At 43.3% G+C, this 19,181-nt stretch overlaps 1 protein-coding gene across 1 annotated transcript; it reads right to left on the reverse strand.

The window, feature by feature from the left end:
- Positions 1–1,975: 1,975 nt before the first annotated feature.
- uroc1 (urocanate hydratase 1) lies at positions 1,976–13,819 on the reverse strand. Its single transcript, XM_029678102.2, has 19 exons — positions 13,546–13,819; positions 9,192–9,322; positions 8,824–8,917; positions 8,636–8,695; positions 8,239–8,367; positions 7,790–7,851; positions 7,632–7,698; positions 7,364–7,507; positions 7,118–7,206; positions 6,950–7,012; positions 6,649–6,828; positions 6,299–6,396; positions 5,963–6,035; positions 5,694–5,883; positions 5,476–5,574; positions 5,007–5,106; positions 4,752–4,833; positions 4,351–4,450; positions 1,976–4,147 (listed from the first exon to the last, which is right to left on the reverse strand). The coding sequence occupies exons 1-19, from the start codon at positions 13,669–13,671 to the stop codon at positions 4,007–4,009; spliced, it is 2,028 nt and encodes a 675-aa protein (XP_029533962.1). The 5' UTR covers positions 13,672–13,819; the 3' UTR covers positions 1,976–4,006.
- Positions 13,820–19,181: the final 5,362 nt, after the last annotated feature.

Genomic DNA, 19,181 nt, shown 5'->3' on the forward strand with positions numbered 1-19,181 from the left:
ACAGGTGCTTTAAAGTGCTATTACTGGTGCTTTAAAGTGCTATTACTGTTGCTTTAAAGTGTGATTACTGTTGCTTTAAAGTGTGATTACTGTTGCTTTAAAGTGTGATTACTGTTGCTTTAAAGTGTGATTACTGTTGCTTTAAAGTGTGATTATTGTTGCTTTAAAGTGATATTACTGGTGCTTTAAAGTGCTATTACTGGTGCTTTAAAGTGTGATTACTGTTGCTTTAAAGTGTGATTATTGGGGCTTTAAAGTGATATTACTGGTGCTTTAAAGTGTGATTACTGTTGCTTTAAAGTGATATTACTGGTGCTTTAAAGTGCTATTACTGGTGCTTTAAAGTGTGATTACTGTTGCTTTAAAGTGTGATTACTGTTGCTTTGAAGTGCTTTTACTGTTGCTTTAAAGTGTGATTACTGTTGCTTTAAAGTGTGCTTACTGTTGCTTTAAAGTGTGATTACTGGTGCTTTAAAGTGCTATTACTGTTGCTTTAAAGTGTGATTACTGGTGCTTTAAAGTGCTATTACTGTTGCTTTAAAGTGTGATTACTGGTGCTTTAAAGTGTGATTACTGGTGCTTTAAAGTGTGATTACTGTTGCTTTAAAGTGTGATTACTGTTGCTTTAAAGTGTGATTACTGTTGCTTTAAAGTGCTATTACTGTTGCTTTAAAGTGTGATTACTGTTGCTTAAGTGTGATTACTGGTGCTTTGAAGTGCTTTTACTGTTGCTTTAAAGTGCTATTACTGTTTCTTTAAAGTGTGATTACTGTTGCTTTAAAGTGTGATTACTGGTGTTTTAAAGTATTACATATAACACAAATTGTGATTTGTATACACACAAAATGGGTGATGGAAATCCACATATTTATACATACCAATCGAAATGTTACACACCATAAGGTACACACCTGTTTTGACAATGTCCCACAGTTGACAGTGCATGTTAGAGCAAAAACCAAGTCAAGAGGTGGAAGGAATTGTCCGAAGAGCTCCAAGACAGGATTGTGTTTAGGCACAGATCTGGGGAAGGGTACAAAAATGTCTGCATCATTAAAGGTCCCCAAGAACACATTGGTCTCTATCATTCTTAAATGGAAGAAGTTTGGAACCACCAAGACTCTTCCTAGAGCTGGCCGACTACCAAACTGAGCAATCAGGGGAGGAGGGCCTTGGTCAATGAGGTGACCAAGAACCCGATGGTCACTCTGACAGAGCTCCAGAGTTCCTCTGTGCAGATAGGAGAACCTTCCAGTAGGACAACAATCTCTGCAGCACTCCACCAATCAGGCCTTTATGGTAGAGTGGCCTGACGGAAGCCACTCCTCAGTAAAAGGCACATGACTGCCCGCTTGGAGTTTGCCAAAAGGCATCTAAAGGACTCTCAGACCATGAGAAACAAGATTCTCTGGTCTGATGAAACCAAGATTGAACTATTTGGCCTGAATGCCAATTGTGACATCGGGAAGAAACCTGACACCATCCCTACTGGTGATGGCAGCATCATGCTGTGGGGATGTTTTTCAGCAGCAGACTGGGAGACTAGTCAGGATGGAGGGAAAGTTGAACGGAGAAAAGAACAGAGAGATCCTTCATGAAAACTTGTTCCAGAGTGCTCAGGACCTCAGACTAGGGTGAAGGTTCACCTTCTAACATGACAACGACCCTAAGTACACAGTCAAGACAACGCAGCTTGCGTAGCTTCGGGACAAGTCTCTCAATGTCCTTGAGTGTCCCAGCCAGAGCCCGGATTTGACCCATATCGAACATCTCTGGAGAGACGGGAAAATCACTGTGCAGCGATGCTCCCCATCCAACCTGACAGAGTTTGAGAGGATATGCAGAGAAGAATGGGAGAAACTTCCCAAAAACAGGTGTGCAAAGCTTGAAGCGTCATATTCAAGAAGACTCGAGGCTGTAACCACTGCCAAAGTTGCTTCAACAAAGTACTGAGTAAAGGGTCTGAATACTTACGTAAATGTGATATTTCAGTTTTTTATTTTTAATACATTTACAAACAATTCAAAAAAACGGTTTGCTTTGCCATTATGGGGTATTGTGTGTAGATTGATGAGAAAAAACAAAACAATTTAGTCCATTTTAGAATAAAGCTGTAATGTAACAAAATGTGGAAAAAGTCAAGGGGTCTGAATTACTTTCCATATGCACTGTACATCAAAGAACACCATGTTAACTCATTGTTTTCAATTGATGATTGGCAATAAGACTTGTATATATACAGTTGAAGTCGGAAGTTAACATACACTTTGAACTCAGTTTTCACAATTCCTGACATTTAATCCATGTAGAAATTCCCTGTTTTATGTCAGTTAGAATCACCACTTTATTTTAAGAAGGTGAAATGTCCGAATAACAGTAGAGAGTGATTTATTTCAGCGTTCATTTCTTTCATCACATTCCCAGTGGGTCAGAAGTTTACATACACTCAATTAGTAATTGCTAGCATTGCCTTTAAATTGTTTAACTTGGGTCAAATGTTCCGGGTAGCCTTCCACAAGCTTCTCACAATACGTTGGGTGAATTTTGGCCCATTTCTCCTGACAGAGCTGGTGTAACTGAGTCAGGTTTGTAAGGCCTCCTTGCTCGCACATGCTTTTTCAGTTCTGCCCACAAATCTTCTATAGGTTTGAGGTCAGGGCTTTGTGATGGCCACTCCAATACATTGACTTTGTTGTCCTTAAGCCATTTTGCCACAACTTTGGAAGTATGCTTGGGGTCATTGCCCATTTGGAAGACCCATTTGCGACCAAGCTTTAACTTCCTGACTGATGTCTTGAGATGTTGCTTCAATATATCCATATAATTCTCCTCCCTCATGATGCCATCTATTTTGTGAAGTGCACCAGTCCCTCCTGCAGCAATGCACCCCACAACATGATGCTGTCACCCCCGTGCTTCACGGTTGGGATGGTGTTCTTCGGCTTGCAAGCCTCCCCCTTTTTCCTCCAAACATAACGATGGTCATTATGGCCAAATAGTTCTATTTTTGTTTCATCAGACCAGATTACATTTCTCCAAAAAGTACAATCTTTGTCCCCATGTGCAGTTGCAAACTGTAGTCCGGCTTTTTTATGGCGGTTTTGGAGCAGTGGCTTCTTCCTTGCTGAGCGTTCTTTCAGGTTATGTCGATATAGGGCTTGTTTTACTGTGGATATAGATATATTTGTACCTGTTTCCTCCAGCATCTTCACAAGGTCCTTTGCTCTTGTTCTGGGATTGATTTGCACATTTTGCACCTAAGTACGTTCATCTCTAGGAGACAGAACGCGTCTCTTTCCTGAGCAGTATGACGGCTGAGTGGTCCCAAAGTGTTTATACTTGCGTACTATTCTTTGTACAGATGAACGTGGTACCTTCAGGCATTTGGAAAATGCTCCCAAGTATGAACCAGACTTGTGGAGGTCTACAATTTCTTTTCTGAGGTCTTGGCTGATTTATTTTCCCATTATGTCAAGCAAAGAGGCACTGAGTTTGAAGGTAGGTCTTGAAATACATCCCCAGGTACACCTCCAATTGACTCAAATGATGTCAATTAGCCTATCAGAAGCTTCTAAGGCCATGACATAATTTTCAGGAATTTTCCAAGCTGTTTAAAGGCACAGTCAACATAGTGTATGTAAACTTCTGACCCACTGGAATTGTGATACAGTCAATTATAAGTGAAATAATCTGTCTGCAAACAATTGTTGAAAAATTACTTGTGTCATGCACAAAGTAGATGTTCTAACCGACTTGCCAAAACTATAGTTTGTCAACAAGAAATTTGTGGAGTGGTTGAAAAACAAGTTTTAATGACTCCAACCTAAGTGTATGTAAACTTCCGACTTCAACTGTATGACATCCATGATCAAGTGATCATCTTGGTTCTGCTCTTAATTCAGGACAATCTGGTATTGTGAATGGTGGTGTGGATTGACACAATGAATATTCTGTGTGTGTCCTTTATCATCTGACTAGCTAGCTGTGTTGTGAGCAGTGTGCTGATCTAGCCCTGCAGGGCCCTGTCTAACACATCTTCGTCCTGCACAGGGTAGGGCATCGTGACGCGAAGCTGCCTTTGCTCCTCCATGGTACGCTGGATGGTCTCATAGGCGTTGGAGTTCCCCGACCAGCATCGACGAGCCACCTGCAGGAATAAGGTGCCAGGGAGTTTTATGTCACTCAAGTATAAAACATGAATCCTTTATTAATAGGATCTGTGACACAATGGGATTTATATTACATGCACCCTTTCAACCTATTCAGTCATAATAATTCTATGAACAGTATTTATGAATAGATATCCAAGACAGCTTCCCCTTTCAGTCCCCATCATCACCCCTCTCTCACCCCGTTAGAGACGTCCCAGTTGAGCATCAGACTGGCTCTCTTCGCTGCCTCCTCCGTCCCGTCCAGGAGCAGACCAAACCCTCCGTTCATCACCTCACCCCTGGAGAGAGACAAGAGACAGACAACGCAGTCTGACTGAGGGGAGGAGGGGACATGACTGGGACTCTAAACTGTGGTTCCATATTCAGATTAGGTAACTGTATTTGACCTTTGGGGAGAAACAAAGACGTTGAAAGATTGTCCATCCATGAGAAAGACCCCAACATTTTGGTTGTCAGGGGCACAATGTTTCCTAGTTAGTAATTGTCTTATAGGTTTTGGTCTCATAGATTTTTGTGTGCTATCCTATCCTTCTTTCTTCCTTCCTATCCCCAGTTTGAAAGGTGAAACTCAGATCTTACCAGCCGACCCCTCCACCGTTGTGCAGGGACACCCAGGTGGCTCCTCTGAATGCATCGCCTACAAAGTTCTGGACCGCCATGTCTGTCAGGGGGCAAGACAGGCACACAGTGACAAAGTCACACTTTCACACTTACACATACCCGAGTTCAGTCAAAGTGGATGATTTCTAGCCACATAGACTAACACACTGACTAATATAATGATGATCATGACAAAATAATGTCTGTCTAAATGATGAGTGTGCTCTAGTGTACCTGCACAGAAGGCAGAGCCGTCGTACACATTGGAGGTCTCTCTGAAGGGACTGTCTGTTCCACTAACGTCATGGTGGTCTCTACTGATGACCACAGGAGCCTGGACAGAAAACACACACAGTGTCACTGTGTCTGTTTGCCTACTGCTAGCTTACTGCTGGTCTCCGGGACCTGGAGGAGAAGGTAGGCTAAGTAGTGAACACACACACTCTCCCACTGTCTCTCTCAGACACACACACACACACACACACACACACACACACACACACACACACACACACACACACACACACACACACACACACACACACACACACACACACACACACACACACACACACACACACACACACACACACACACTCTCACCATATATTTACCTACCCACTGACTGGACACCAACCAAAACATATAACTTTAAATGAACATATAAACAACCATAACATAGAGATGGGTAAGTAAGACTTACCGAAACTCTCCTATCAGCAATAGCTTGATTGATGGCCAAGGCAATACACACACGGCCTTTCTGGTCTGAGTAGAGGATTCTGGCTTGGGAGCCCACCACCTACACACAAAGAACATTCAGAAATGGCATTGGCAGTTGTATAATACATTTCTTATTTATCTAGTATCAGGATGTTAATGATTAACATTGTGTCTTATATGTGTCCTATTAATTAATACCATCCTGTGTTTTCCGGCCTCACGGATCCAGCGGATGTTGTCGTTGTACTGCTGTCGCACACGCTCAGTCACATTGGCGCTGACCTCCTCCAGGACAGTGGCGGCGATGTCATCAGTCAGTGTCAGGTCACGGGGGTCACCGGAGGTGCAGACCCAGCGGAATGGTCCAAAGCCCAGGGAGAAGATGTCACTGCAGAGTGGTCAAGGGTTAGGGCCAAGAGTTTGACCTGATCATGTGACCTGACCAGAAAACTCACCCTGTCACTCACCCCATGATGTGTTGGACGTAGGATGGGTAGCGGAACTCTGTCGCTGCGCCTCCCTCCTTCTCTACCTCCGCTCCTGAAGAAAGAGAGATGAACACAAACCTAGATGTTATCAAACTGGAGAGGACTGCGGACATCACTAGACATGCTGTGTTCAGTCTATTCTTCAGCGTGTGTATCGGGATCTTAAAGTTACCCCTTAGCATTAGCCACAGATCTTGGATCACATTACCTTACTCCCAATGCTAATATTAACCATGAGGGGGGTGATATAATATCCGACCCTGTGTCAGTGAATCAATATGGTGGTGGTGGTGGTGGTTTAACTGTAGGACTCACCTGCTCTCTGGGCCTCCAGGAGGAAGGCGTTTCCATAGTCCCAGAAGAACATCCCTGCCTCAGACAGCTTGTTGATGGCAGCTACCTGTCTACAAAGGCTGGGGGAGAGGACAGGAAGACCACCACAGGTTAGAGAACAACCCCTCAACCTTAACCACAAACAGATCAGGGGTCTCCAACTCAATCATGGTAATTCTTGATGAATAGTTGATTTGCTGAATCAGTTGTTTGATGTGTGACTGGGATGGAACCATGGATGGCACACCCAGTAGCTCTGCAGGACCAGAGTTGGAGGAGACCCCTGAATTAGACCAACTGCCTTCAAAAAAGGTACAGCATCAAGGTCTAACCTCTCATGGACCACGGTTTTGAAGCGTGCTGGGTCTGTGGCCATGAGCTGGTTGGCCTGGTGGAGGCTGAGTTGAGCTGGGTAGTACCCTCCACTGAAGGGGTTGTGGAGGGAGGTCTGGTCTGTGCCCAGGTCCACCAGCAGCTCTCCTGTCCTCTCATACTCCGTCAACAGACGCTCCCTGGCAGAGAAGGAAACAATGGATCCCAAAGGTATTTACACTAATAGTGACTGAGGTGTAGATGCCCCATATAGACATGGTATTACTTAATTCCAGCCCTTGTTTGATATCCCATACTTACCATAAGTCCACAACATTGCCATGGTAACCCAAGCTGAGGGGAGTCTTGGATCTCTTGGCTTCTCTGTAGAATACAAAATCAGAGGGACGATCTGATAAATCACATAACCTAAACACACAGGTGCTAAAGTCATGACGTGTGTGTGTGTGTGTCTTTATCTGCTATTACCTAATGCGTTGGATGCAGTGTTCTATGTCACTGGTGACCTCCATTAACCAGCCTTGCTCATGTCTCTTCCTCAGGGGCACCTCATCTACCTAAACAGGATCCATGCAAAACACAATCACATATCACATTAACACACATCCCAAAGCTCTCCATCATACAAAAACAGAACAGACATCGCTACCATCACATAGGTAGATTAACAGCAGGGCGGGTGTTATTGGCCAATAACAAAGTAAACACACTGGCCTCGGCAATGACCCCCACACAGCCTGCGATGACAGCAGCCTTGGCCTGTGCCCCGCTCATGCCCCCCAGCCCCGATGTCACCAACACCCGGCCCCTCAGGTCATCAGACCCCAGATACCTCCGCCCTGCATTCAACACTGTCAGCTAAAGAAGGAGGGAGAGAGAGAGACGGGAAGGAGAGGAAAGTGAGACAGACACAATGTTAAGACAACGTCAATGTGAGTTTCAAAGGGGATAGTGCCCTCTACTGTTGACTGTGAGGAATTACCATGGTGCCATGGACAATCCCCTGAGGCCCAATGTAGCAGTAGCTACCAGCAGTCATCTGACCATACCTAGGAAAACAAACAAAAAACACATCTTTGGGGGGTTAACAAAAACTATGAATGGGTAAAAACAACTAACAGGGTTATATTTGTTACTTACATTGATACACCCAAAGCAAACATCTTCTCATACTGCTCTCTGGAGGAGTAGTTTGGAATGACCTGAGAGGGAGCGAGAGAGAGGATGGGAGGATGATGGCAGAGGGAAGGAGGGAGATCAAACTGGGAAAACCTAAATGGTAACGCCAAATCAGTATCTAACTGAAATGCGGTAGAGCACAGTCTTAGAAAAAAAGGTGCTATCTAGAATCTAAAAGGGTTCTTCGGCTGTCCCCATAGCAGAACCCTTTGAAGAACCCTTTTTGGTTCTATATATAACCATTTTGGTTCCAGGTAGAATCCTTTTTGGTTCTATGTAGAATCCTTTCCACAGAGGCTTTTACCTGGAACCAAAAAGGGTTCTACTATGGGGACAGCTGAAGAACCCTTTTGGAACCCTTTTTCCCAAGAGTATAGTGAGGAGAGGCGGAGGGAGGGATGTGTGGTTACCATGCCGTTGGTAATGATAGCGCGGGGGGAGGAGGGCAGGCTGGGGAACAGCCCCGCTGGATGACCACTGTACATGACCAGAGTCTGCTCCTCTGTCATCTCACTCAGGTAGTACATCACCAGGCGGAACTACACACAAACACACATACGCAAAGATATATAGTGATTAATTAAATTCTGTCTCCACGCGGTACAAATAAAATTATACACACATTACCATACACAGATACAGTGGGGCAAAAAAGTATTTAATCAGCCACCAATTGTGCAAGTTCTCCCACTTAAAAATATAAGAGAGGCCTGTAATTTTCAGGTACACTTCAACTATGACAGACAAAATGAGAAAAAAAATCCAGAAAATACATAATGCCATCATAATTGCATGTTCTGTGCTTACCTGGGCCCAGTTACTGAACACCTGTCCATTTCCCCCATAGGTAACCAGCTCCTGGGGAAACTGGAGAGCAGAGCATGGGGAGATGATAAAGCAGCCATAGATAGCGTGACTTAGGTGGATTAATACATTGTTTTAGTTCAATTAAATAAAGTGAGCTGTTGTGTACAGTGTGTGAGAGTGGTGGTTACCTGGGCAACTGCATGGTCCAGGTTGTTCATGATCATGAGCATGATGGAGGCAGCTTGGCGTGTACGACAGGGGTACTGATCTATAGGGTAGGCCCTGAGGACACACGCACGCCCGTGCAGTACACACACACACACACACACGCACACACACACACACACACACACACACACACACACACACACACACACACACACACACACACACACACACACACACACACACACACACACACACACACACACACACACACACACACACACAAGGACTGATCAGGGTGTGGTAGACCATATCATGGCATCAACAGATAAAGAGGAATACTACAGATGGGTAGATGAGAGGTGGTGTTAGGTGATTATACTGTACATACCTCATATGTATGAGGGGACAGAAGCGGTACATGTAGATGTGTCCATACTGCCTGAGCTCCTGGGCGAATTCAGCAGCCAGGATGTTGTGGTGGGAGGGGGGAAAGTAGCGCAGGGCATTCCTCAGGGCTAGCTAGAGAGGGGGAGTAGATTAGGGGGTGAGATAGGAGTTCAGAATGGTGTGGCCCTCTTCTTCTTTTGCATCCTTTTTCCCACTAACTTTCTGGTCATTTGTGTTTCACTCCCTCCCTCTATCCATGAAAGCACTCACTCTTATCTCTCTTAATCATTGACAGTGCCCTTTGCTCCCAGTCCTGGCAAACATTAGCGAATATGATAGAAGGTTCTGAGGAGATGAACCAACACTGTCTCCTACCCTTAAGCCAAAACATTCCACTGTGCTGAGTATGTGAACCGTGCTTTATTGATCCCAATAGATTTAATAAAATAATTCACATGTGCGTTGTTGTGTTCCGTGTCCTCAAGTTTCTCCAACAGTATGTGGATACAACATTCCACAAGCTTGAATCTCAACCCAATCAGCTATAAAGATTCACTCTCAACGAGTAATAAAACAGTGGGTATGATTTGACACATTAACTGACAATTCCTATCTTTATTACATTCACAAATACTCTACCTCTGTCTGGATCAGATAAGACAAGCAAATGCCTTTTATAGTGGCAAAAAGCAAACTACAACAAAGATGTGGGGATATACACTGAGTATACAAAAAATTAAGAACACCTGCTCTTTCCATGACATAGACTGACCAGGTGAATCCAGGTGAAAGCTATGATCCCTTATTGATGTCACTTGTTAATAAATCAACTTCAATCAGTGTAGATGAAGGGAGAGTAGAAAGGTTAAAGAAGATAATGATTTTTAAGCCTTGAGACAATTGAGACATGGATTGTAAGATGGCGCCGATAGAGATGGCAGTTTCGCTTCAAGTCCTTAGGAAACTGTGCAGTATTTTGTTTTTTATGTATTTTATGTATTATTTTCTTACATTGTTAGCCAGAAAACATTAACTGTTATTACACACAGCTGGAAAAAACTATTGTATATCAGAGAGACGTCAACTTACCAGCACAAACAGCATTACGACCAGGAATACCACTTTCCCAAAGCAGAACCTTTGTCTGCACCTCCCAGGGCATTTGAACTGATTCCAGAGGCCGACCCAAAACAATGCCATCGGAGGAGAGGGTGCTGGAGCGGTCTTCTAGTGAATCTTCGGATGCGCGCACACCACCCACCGCTTCCAAGTATATTACTCTCTAATATCCAGTCCCTAGTTAACAAAGTCGACGAAATTAGGGCAAGAGTTGCTTTCCAAAGAGATATCCGGGATTGCAACATACTCTGTTTCACGGAGACATGGCTAGCTTGGGACATGCTGTCGGAGTCCGTACAGCCAACAGGATTTTCAGTGCATTGCGCCGACAGGGACAGACATCTGGGCGGGAATGTTTCGTGATATAATCGTAACAACATCCAAAAACTCAAGTCATTTTGTTCACCTGACCTAGAATTCCTCACAATCAAATGCCAACCATATTATCTCTCAAGAGAACTCTCCTCAGTTATCGTCACAGCCGTGTATATCCCCCCGCAAGTGGATACCAAGACGGCCATCAAGGAACTTCACTGGACTTTAGGCAAACTGGAAAACATATATCCTGAAGCTGCATTTATTGTCGCTGGGGATTTTAACAAAGCTAATCTGAGACCAAGCCTACCTAAATTATATCAGCATATCGATTGCAGTACACGAGCGAGGCTGGCTGGTGTGTTTAGGGACATATTCAATTAATCCCTATCCCAGTCTGCTGTCCCCACATGCTTCAAGATGGCCACCATTGTTCCTGTTCCCAAGAAAGCTACGGTAACTGAAATAAGTTACGAGGCACTCACTCATCCTATAACCTCCACCCTACCTGTCACCCTAGACCCACTCTAATTTGTTTACTGCCCCAATAGGTCCACATATGATGCAATCGCCATCACACTGCACACTGCCCTATCTGGACAAGATGAATACCTATGTAAGAATGCTGTTCATTGACTACAGCTCAGAATTCAACACCATGGTACCCTTCAAACTCGTCAGTAAGCTTGAGACCCTGGGTCTCAACCCCTTCCTGTGCAACTGGGTCCTGGACTTCCTGACGGGCCGCCACCAGGTGGTGAGGGTAGGAAACAAAATCTTCACCCCGCTGATCCTCAACACTGGGGCCCCACAAGGGTGCGTTCTCAGCCCTCTCCTGTACTCCCTGTTCACCCACAACTGTGTGGCCATGCACGCTTCCAACTCAATCATCAAGTTTGCAGACAACACTACAGTGGTAGGCTTGATTACCAACAATGACGAGGTGAGGTCCCTCGACGAGGTGAGGGAGTGTGGTGTCAGGAAAATAACCTCTCACTCAATGTCAGCTAAACAAAAGAGATGATTGTGGACTTCAGGAAACAGCAAAGGGAGCATCCCCCCTATCCACATCGAAGGACAGCAGTGGAGAAGGTGGAAAGTTACACTGTGTACATATCACAGACAAACTGAAATGGTCCAAGTACACAAACAATGTGGTGAAGAAGGCGCAACAGCGCTTCTTCAACCTCAAGAGACTGAAAAAATGCGGCTTGTCACTAAAAACCCTCACTAACTTTTACAGGTGCCCAATTGAGAGCATCCTGTCAGGCTGTACGGAAACTGCACCGCCCACAACCGTAGGGCTCTCCAGAGGGTGGTGCGGTCTGCACAACGGATCACCGGGGGCAAACTACCTGCCCTCCAGGACACCTACAACACTCGATGTCACAGGAAGGCAAAAAATATCATCAAGGACAATAACCACCCAAGCCACTGCCTGTTCACCCCGCTTCCATCCAGAAGGCGAGGTCAGTACAGGTGATCAGCAGGAGCGGTAGAGATACTCTTAATGATCAGCTATGAAAAGCCAACTGACATTTACTCCTGAGGTGCTGACTTGCTGCACCCTCCACAACCACTGTGATTATTATTATTTGACCATGCTGGTCATTTATGAACATTTGAACATCTTGTCCATGTTCTGTTATAATCTCCACCCGGCACAGCCAGAAGAGGACTGGCCACCCATCATAGCCTGGTTCCTCTCTAGGTTTCTTCCTAGGTTTTGGCCTTTCTATGGAGTTTTTCCTAGCCACCGTGCTTCTGCACCTGCATCGCTTGCTGTTTGGGGTTTTAGACTGAGTTTCTGTACAGCACTTTGAGATATCAGCTGATGTAAGAAGGGCTATATAAATATATTTGATTTGATTTGAATTTGATTTGATCAAAGTTGGGACAGAGAGATTGAATAACAGCTTCTATCTCAAGGCTATCAGATTGTTAAACAGCCACCACTAGCACAGAGACATGGCTGCCTACCTACAGACTTGATATCATTGGCCACTTTAATAAATGGAACACTCGTCACTTTAATAATGCCACTTTAAGGATGTTTACATATCTTGCATTACTCATCTCATATGTATATACTGTATCCTTCACTATCTATTCTTTACTATCTATTGCATCTTAGCCGCTCTGTCACTGCTCATCCATATTTTTGTATATATATATCCTCATTCCATTCCTTATTTAGATTGTGTGTATTATGTTTTGTTGTGGAAGTTGTTAGATGTTAGGTTTGGTTGTGGAATTGATAGATATTATCAGTTAGATACTGCTTCACTGTCGGATCTAGAAGCATAAGCATTTTGTTACACATGGTTAGCAGATTTTATTGTGAGTGTATGTGACCAATTTGATTTGATTGTGATTGTGTGCCATTCAGAGGATCAATGGGCAAGACAAAATATTTAAGTGCCTTTGAACTGGGTATGGTAGTAGGTGCCAGGCGCACTGGTTTGTGTCAAGAACTGCAATGCTGCTGGGTTTTTCACTCTCAACAGTTTCCTGTGTGTATCAAGAATAGTCCACCACCCAAAGGACCTACCCAACTTGACACAACTGTGCAAAGTATTGGAGTCAAAATGGGCCAGCATCCCTGTGGAATGCTTTCGACACCTTATAGAGTTCATGCCCCGACAAATTGAGGCTGTTCTGAGTGCAAAAGGGGAGCGGGTTTGGTATACTCAGTGTAGATGTATAATCATCTTGTGAAGATATGCATCTTTGGTCTAGTTTACTACTAACATACCACATTAAAGCATTATGGTTTCACTCATAGATAAACAGAGAGGCCTTAAAAGCAAAAGTACTTCAGTATTGCAATACTCAATCTGCAGATAAATCCCTGAGTATGACATCAATGCTCGTTGACACGTTCTGCATTCAGAGATGTGACAGTATGTCTGTGGACTCACCCTCTCCTCCTCTGGAGTGAGGTTGGGCGTCCTGACGGGTGCATGTGGCACACTGGGGTCCCGGCCCCGATTGGATGGCATGGGGTCCAGAGGCAGGCCGCTACACAACTCCTTCAGGTTTGACATCCTGTCCACTGTGTTCTGTCACACTATGGAGGATTTAAGCAGGATCAGAGGAGAGACAAACCCAGAGAGACACACAATGTCTGGGAACGCAGGAAAAATGGGCACGCAGCTCTGTAGCTCACTGCTGACCACTGTTTATCAGAGTAAAGGGTCTGTAGTCTGTGGGACAGCTACCTGTATAAGGTTGAGATAAGGGTCACCCTCCTCTCGCCATTCCCATTGGCTATCTGGCCGCTTTCCCCTCCTCACCCCACCAATAGCAGGGCAGAGCCAGAGAAGGGTGTGTGGTAATAATTTATTTTCTAGTGAACATGATGTGGCACACGCTTCAGTCGACAAACACTGGGGATGTATCCCAAAAGGCACCCTATTCCCTAAGTAGTGCATGACATTTGACTGGAGCCAGCCTTATGGGCTTTATTCAAAAGTAGGACACTACTTAAGGAATAGGATTCCAATTGGGACGCAAACGGGCACTGACCTCTGACCTCTCAGCTAAAACTTGTAACTCAGTTACACAAAATAAAAACAGAACCTTTGGCCAGGCCCATGTTACCCCCACACAAACACATCTTAATAAGGAAAATACCACCTATAATAATAACTAAGTATTAACCACAAAAAATAGGTTAATTAATAAGGGTAGGAAACAATTATGTCCGGGATGCAATCAACATAAAAACATTTTCTCCTTCATTTCACCCCCCAAGAAATGTCATGGTCACCTGTCTTCATCATTTAGCCTGCACATGTTCAGAACTGACAGGGTTCCTTTCAGTAGAAGTAGTCATTTCACAGCCACACATTGCTGATCCAGAACTCAAGGCCAGTTGTATGGAGTTCAAATATAGATTGTGTTGTAATCCTTAAAAGTCCACCCGTTAGTCAATCTAAGTAACATAATAAAGAAATCCCCATCAAATTCTGTCTGTTTAAGCTAGAGATATCATGTTTTTTTACATGGTCTGTGTCTCAATCCACCGCATCAGCATATGTCAGCCTTCCGCATCTGCAGTGGATGGTGGCCAAGCTACAGCAGTGTTTGTCAGACCATGAGACATCCCAAAAATCTGTCTTCTCACGAAAACATTCAAATCAACTTGCAAGATTGCCAGCCAACTAGCCTCCTAACGTTAGCCCTACTAGCTTGCTAATGTTAGCCCTACCAGACTGTTAACGTTACGTTATCACTGAATGAGTCAGACAGTTGCTATCAACACTTAGTTTGCAGCTACATTAAAATAAACCAACGTTTTGGAAAAACATAATGCCATCTAACCAGTTATCGAAGAATGTTAGCTTTATGCAGTCATCTTAGCCAGCAAGCTAGCAAGCAAGCTAACATTGGCTATTTAGCCACCTAGCTATTAGCTTAACCAGCCTAGTCAACCACCATGGTTATGGTTGTCAAGCTAGAGCCCAACTACTGGAGACCAGCTAGAACCCAATTAATGATACACAACTAAAACATAAACAAAGAGAGAGCAGATACTTACAGATTGATGGCTGGGGCCCATCTGATGTTAAAACTTTTAAAAGAGTGCAGGCTGAGTTAGCAACCAAAGCGAGGGGGAGGTGGTGCTTCAACGGCGCGGTAGAGAGTCAGGAAAATCCTGAAGAAAAAAATATATATATATAGATTCCAGATGTCAGTCAGCTAGTGCTCTAGCACTAAGCCAAGGTGGAAAAAGTTACAAAACTCCCGAAGCCTACTTCACAGAGAACATGCTGAACAATTTACAAAACTAAAAGGAGAACAGACGAGGTACTACACAATTAGAGAAGCAGGTATGAATTTCTCTTTCATTTTGAGCCCATGTCAAGAAGGCACCAGAGCCTACCGTGCTAACGGGTTCCCACTAGATAACACAGCACAATGTCTGTGAAGTGCATGAGGTGTGGCTAACATTAGTCAGCTTGAGCTAGCTACTGAGATAGCACTGAGTAGATCCTACATATGATGTTGAGAAATGGTACATTGTGGATAGTTTAGAAGATATCTGGAAATAAGTTAATAAATATGTAATAACCCCAAAACCTAACAATTTTTGTACTTATAGGTAACCAGATCATGACTACAACTAAGTTAATAAGTCTTTGACCACACTGTGTTGTTACATTTGGTATTTGGTGTTTTATTAGGATCCTCATTAGCTATTTTGATCGCAGCAGCTACTCTTCCTGGGATCCACACAAAACATTAAATAATACAGAACATTAAGAGACAAGAATAGCTCAAGGACCGAACTACATACATTTAAAACATAGCATTATATAGATATTATATTCTCCCCTACATAGCCTACATATCAGTACATACACACAAAATACCTAAGTCAAATAGGGGACAGGCATTGTGCGGTGAGGTGTTGCTTTATCTGTTTTGTTTTTTTAAAACCAGGTTTGCTGGTCCATGCAATCATGGCTCTATATAATACTTTTAAGTTTTCTTGAATTTCTTCTGGATTTGGGGACTGTGAAAAGACACCTGGTGGCATGTCTGGTGGGGTAAGTGTGGGTGTCAGTGCTGTGTGTAAATTGACCTTGCAATCAATTTGGAATTTTCAACACATGAATGTTTCTTCTAAAAACAAGAAGTGATGCAGTCAGATGCTCCTCTACTTTTAGCCAAGAGAGACTGGCATGCATAGTATTGATATTAGCCCTCTGATAACAGTGAAGAGAAAGATGTACCACTCTGTTCTGGGCCAGCTGTCATTTTTCTAGGTCTTTCTTTGCAGCACCTGACCATATGACTGAGCAATAATCAAGATAAGATCAAACTAGACCCTGCATGACTTGATTTGTGGAGTGTGGTGTCAAAAAAGCAGAGCATATTTTTATGACAGACAGACCTCTGCCCATCTTCACAACCATTGAATCAATATGCACAAATTGGGGTATTGTTGTATGGTGGTATGGAACCTTTTGTGTTGTGGATATGTGGTGGTGTAGGGATGTTATGTGATGTACTGTTTTATCTTTAGCTCATTCAGTACAAACATAGTTCAACTGATTTATATTTTGTTGTATATGTAAAGTGGGTGCTTTGGTGTGTTTGGACCCCAGGAAGAGTAGCTGCTGCCCTGTTTTGACCATGACAGTTTACAATCCAAGGCGACACCAAGTAATTTAGTCTCGCTCAACAGCCACATTATTCATTACCAGATTCAGCTGAGGTCTAGAACTTAGGGAATGATTTGTACCAAATGCAATGTTCTTAGTTTTAAATGTTTAGGACTAGTTTATTACTAGCCACCCATTCTAAAACTGATTACAACTCTGTTTAGGGTTGCAGTGATTTCACTAGCTGTGGTTGCTGACACGTATAGGAATGAATCATTAGCATACATAGATACACACGCTTTGTTTAATGCCAGTGGCAGGTCATTGGTAAAAATACAAATGAGTAGAGGGCCAAGAGAGCTGCCATGCGGCATGTTTATCATTAGAGAAGCTTCCATTAAAGAAAACCTGTGTTCTATTAGACACAGTAGATAGCTTTAAATCCACGTTTTGACAGAGCTGAAAAGCCATAACCTGTTTTTGAAAAAAACTTATGACCAATAATAAAGGCTGCACTGAAAGCTAACAGTACAGCGCCCATAACCTTCATTATTTGAACCAATAATCATGTGTCGATGCAGTACATGTTGAGTTCCCCTCTCTATAAGCATGCTGAAAGTCTGTTGTTCATTTATTTAGAGAAATAGCATTTATCTGGTCAAACACTATTTTTTTTTACAAAGTTTGCTAAGAGTTGGCAGCAAGCTGATTGGTTGGTTGTTAAAACCAGCAGAGTGTTTATAGTGGAATGACTTTGGCTTCCCTCCAGGTCTGAGGACAAACATTTTTCTCCAGACTCAAATAAAATTGATGAGAAATAGGAGTGGCAATATAGTCCACCACCATCCTCAGTAGCGTTCCATCTAAGTTGTCAATGCCAGGTGGTTTCTCATTATTGATGGACAATAATACTTTTTCTACATTACACACACTAACTATATATACCATTTCATGTAAGTACACAATATAGGGTGTTTTTACAGTGATTGTATATTTATAGATCGGCTGAGTGATTTTATTGGAGGTGTGTCATATGTCAGTTGTGCAGAGGTGAGGAAGGAGTCAAGCGCAGGACACAGAACTGAGTAAAATAACATACTTTACTCTGAAAAATAAATCAGCCAAAATAATTCACGCAGGGATAACAAACCCTAACACAAATGACTTACACAAACCTAACTAACAAATAATAATAACGTAATGGGAACCAGGTGTGTACACAAGACAAAACAAATGGAAAAAAGAAACGTGGATCGGTGGCAGCTAGAAAGCCGGTGAAGACGACCGCCGCCCGAACAAGGAGAGGCACCAACTTCCAAGCATGGTGGTGTAAATGGTGTTTCATAAAGAAAGTATGCATATTTTTGCCATTAAATTAAGTTGAGGAAATCGAAGCCTTTGCAGCCTGAGTGGAGAATGTTTTAGGTTTCCAACCGGTCCAGAGGGTATATGACTGTTTTGCCGGCTGCATACAAGTCATTTGGACTGTAAAATGAACTCAATATCGTCATCTGCTGCGCTTTGGGCTATATGTAAAGTAAACGTTAGGCTCCCTTCCTACTTGACCAGGACATTTCTTCGATGTGGTATCTAGCTGTGCTGTTCAAGGTGTCAATGTGGTTCCGAGTTTCCTGGAGATAAGTTTCACAACTAGGTGGCTAACACACAAGATTTGTGGGCAACTTAATTGGGGCAAACAGGCTTGTGGTAATGGCTGGAGCGGAATCAGTGGAATACATTAAACACATGGTGAATTGCCATTCAATTTGCTCCTTTCCAGCCATTATTATGAGCCGTCCTCCTCTCAGCAGCCTCTCCTGCTTTATAGCTCCTTTATATTGTTCTGACTAGAGGGAGTACAGCTACGACCTGAAGTGACTTTTTTTCGTAGCAGGTTAGGATCATTTTTACAGCAGGTTAGGAGATTTCGGTTAAGGTTAAGAAAAGAGTTACAGTACACCGTTTTTGTATTGGTGCATTTGATGACGTCAGCACAGAGTTTCTCAACCCAGAGGCGCGAAATCGCGAAACTTCCGGGAACCCAAGCAGACGAGGCAGGGTTTGAGAAGACAATGACAGAAGTGAAAAAATATTCTTTAGTAGTTCATTTTCTCGAAATCTAAAGGCACAACCTAGATTCGAGCCATTGTCTTATGTAGTTGAACATGTTATTACTCCAGTAATAAAGTGAGTGACAAACTGGCACGTTTTAATTTCTGTAAAAAACAACTTTTACATCAAATGATTTGATGACATGCACAGTTCGGCGCAAGATGACGTTACTAACATCCTCTCGAGCTCAGCTAGCCAATGTCACCATGACATCACCTACAAGGGTGATCGGGATTTCTATTGGAGAAGCAGTTTCTACCTATCTTGTACTGTCACAGATAGAACAATAAGCCAAAATACGAAGCATCTGGTTTGGCGTTTCCACTCAATAC

The sequence above is a fragment of the Oncorhynchus nerka genome, linkage group LG2 (assembly GCF_034236695.1).
Source record: "Oncorhynchus nerka isolate Pitt River linkage group LG2, Oner_Uvic_2.0, whole genome shotgun sequence".
NCBI lineage: Eukaryota > Metazoa > Chordata > Actinopteri > Salmoniformes > Salmonidae > Oncorhynchus > Oncorhynchus nerka.

Bases quoted from the DNA above. Each gene is read 5' to 3' on its own strand.
- uroc1 (XM_029678102.2), bottom strand. From the start codon at position 13,671: ATGTCAAACCTGAAGGAGTTGTGTAGCGGCCTGCCTCTGGACCCCATG. The intron at 8,918-9,191 runs GTATGTACAGTA...GTGTGTCCTCAG, and splicing joins TGTCCCCTCATACATATGAG to GGCCTACCCTATAGATCAGT. The intron at 7,013-7,117 runs GTAATAGCAGAT...TGTATTCTACAG, and splicing joins CACTGCATCCAACGCATTAG to AGAAGCCAAGAGATCCAAGA.